The sequence below is a fragment of the Myotis brandtii genome, unplaced genomic scaffold, assembly GCF_000412655.1.
Source record: "Myotis brandtii unplaced genomic scaffold, ASM41265v1 scaffold410, whole genome shotgun sequence".
NCBI classification, from domain to species: domain Eukaryota; kingdom Metazoa; phylum Chordata; class Mammalia; order Chiroptera; family Vespertilionidae; genus Myotis; species Myotis brandtii.
In genome coordinates this window covers 2,818,206-2,818,869 of record NW_005365764.1, presented here as the reverse complement: position 1 = coordinate 2,818,869, position 664 = coordinate 2,818,206, and the positions used below count along the sequence as shown (strand labels likewise).

The 664-nt window shown below is 57.2% G+C and overlaps 1 protein-coding gene across 1 annotated transcript in view; it reads right to left on the bottom strand.

Moving 5' to 3' along the window:
• Positions 1–29: 29 nt before the first annotated feature.
• LOC106727341 overlaps positions 30–664 on the bottom strand; it is a 2,432-nt gene continuing 1,797 nt past the window's right edge. Inside the window, exon 4 of the mRNA XM_014545457.1 lies at positions 30–606. Within this exon, the coding sequence (XP_014400943.1) occupies positions 410–606 (197 nt within the window). The 3' untranslated portion in view covers positions 30–409. The remainder of the gene's footprint in view (positions 607–664) is intronic.

Genomic DNA, 664 nt, shown 5'->3' with positions numbered 1-664 from the left:
GGGGAAGCGCTACAATTTGGAAACAGCGCTTTTTTTTTTTTTTTTCATCTTGCACTTTGAAACCGCGGGCCTGCAGCAGGGTACGCGCGTGTGGTTGGTGCCCTTTTCCCCCCCTTCCCCTGCCTAAACTCCTCTGTCAGCCTGTAAACATTACCTGCGAATTCCCCAGCCGAAGCGGCGGCCGGGGCAAGAAACTTCTTGTTAGAACTTCCCACCTCCGGCTTCCCCTCCACCCCTCTCACTGTCCCAACCTTCGGAGACGCTTTTTCTCCTCCCCAAGAGGATTTCTCTTTTTCCTTTTCTTTTTTTTTTCTTTCTCTTTTTCTCACCCGGTGCCTTGCACTTGGGAAGAGGTGGTTTCCAGAGTGGCCAGGTGGGACGCCTCTCGGCCCCTCATTCCGTGTATTTATTATTGTTTGGAGGTGTTTTCTTTTTCGATTCCTGTTTTGTCCGGCTCGGGGAGTTTCGCCCCCCGCCCTGCCCGGCTCCGCGGCGCGGAGGATGGTGTGGAAATGGCTGGGCGCGCTGGTGGTGTTCCCTCTCCAGATGATCTATCTGGTGGCGAAAGCGGCCGTCGGACTGGTGCTGCCCGCCAAGCTGCGGGACCTGTCTCGGGAGAACGTGCTCATCACCGGCGGCGGCAGAGGCATCGGGCGCCAGCTCG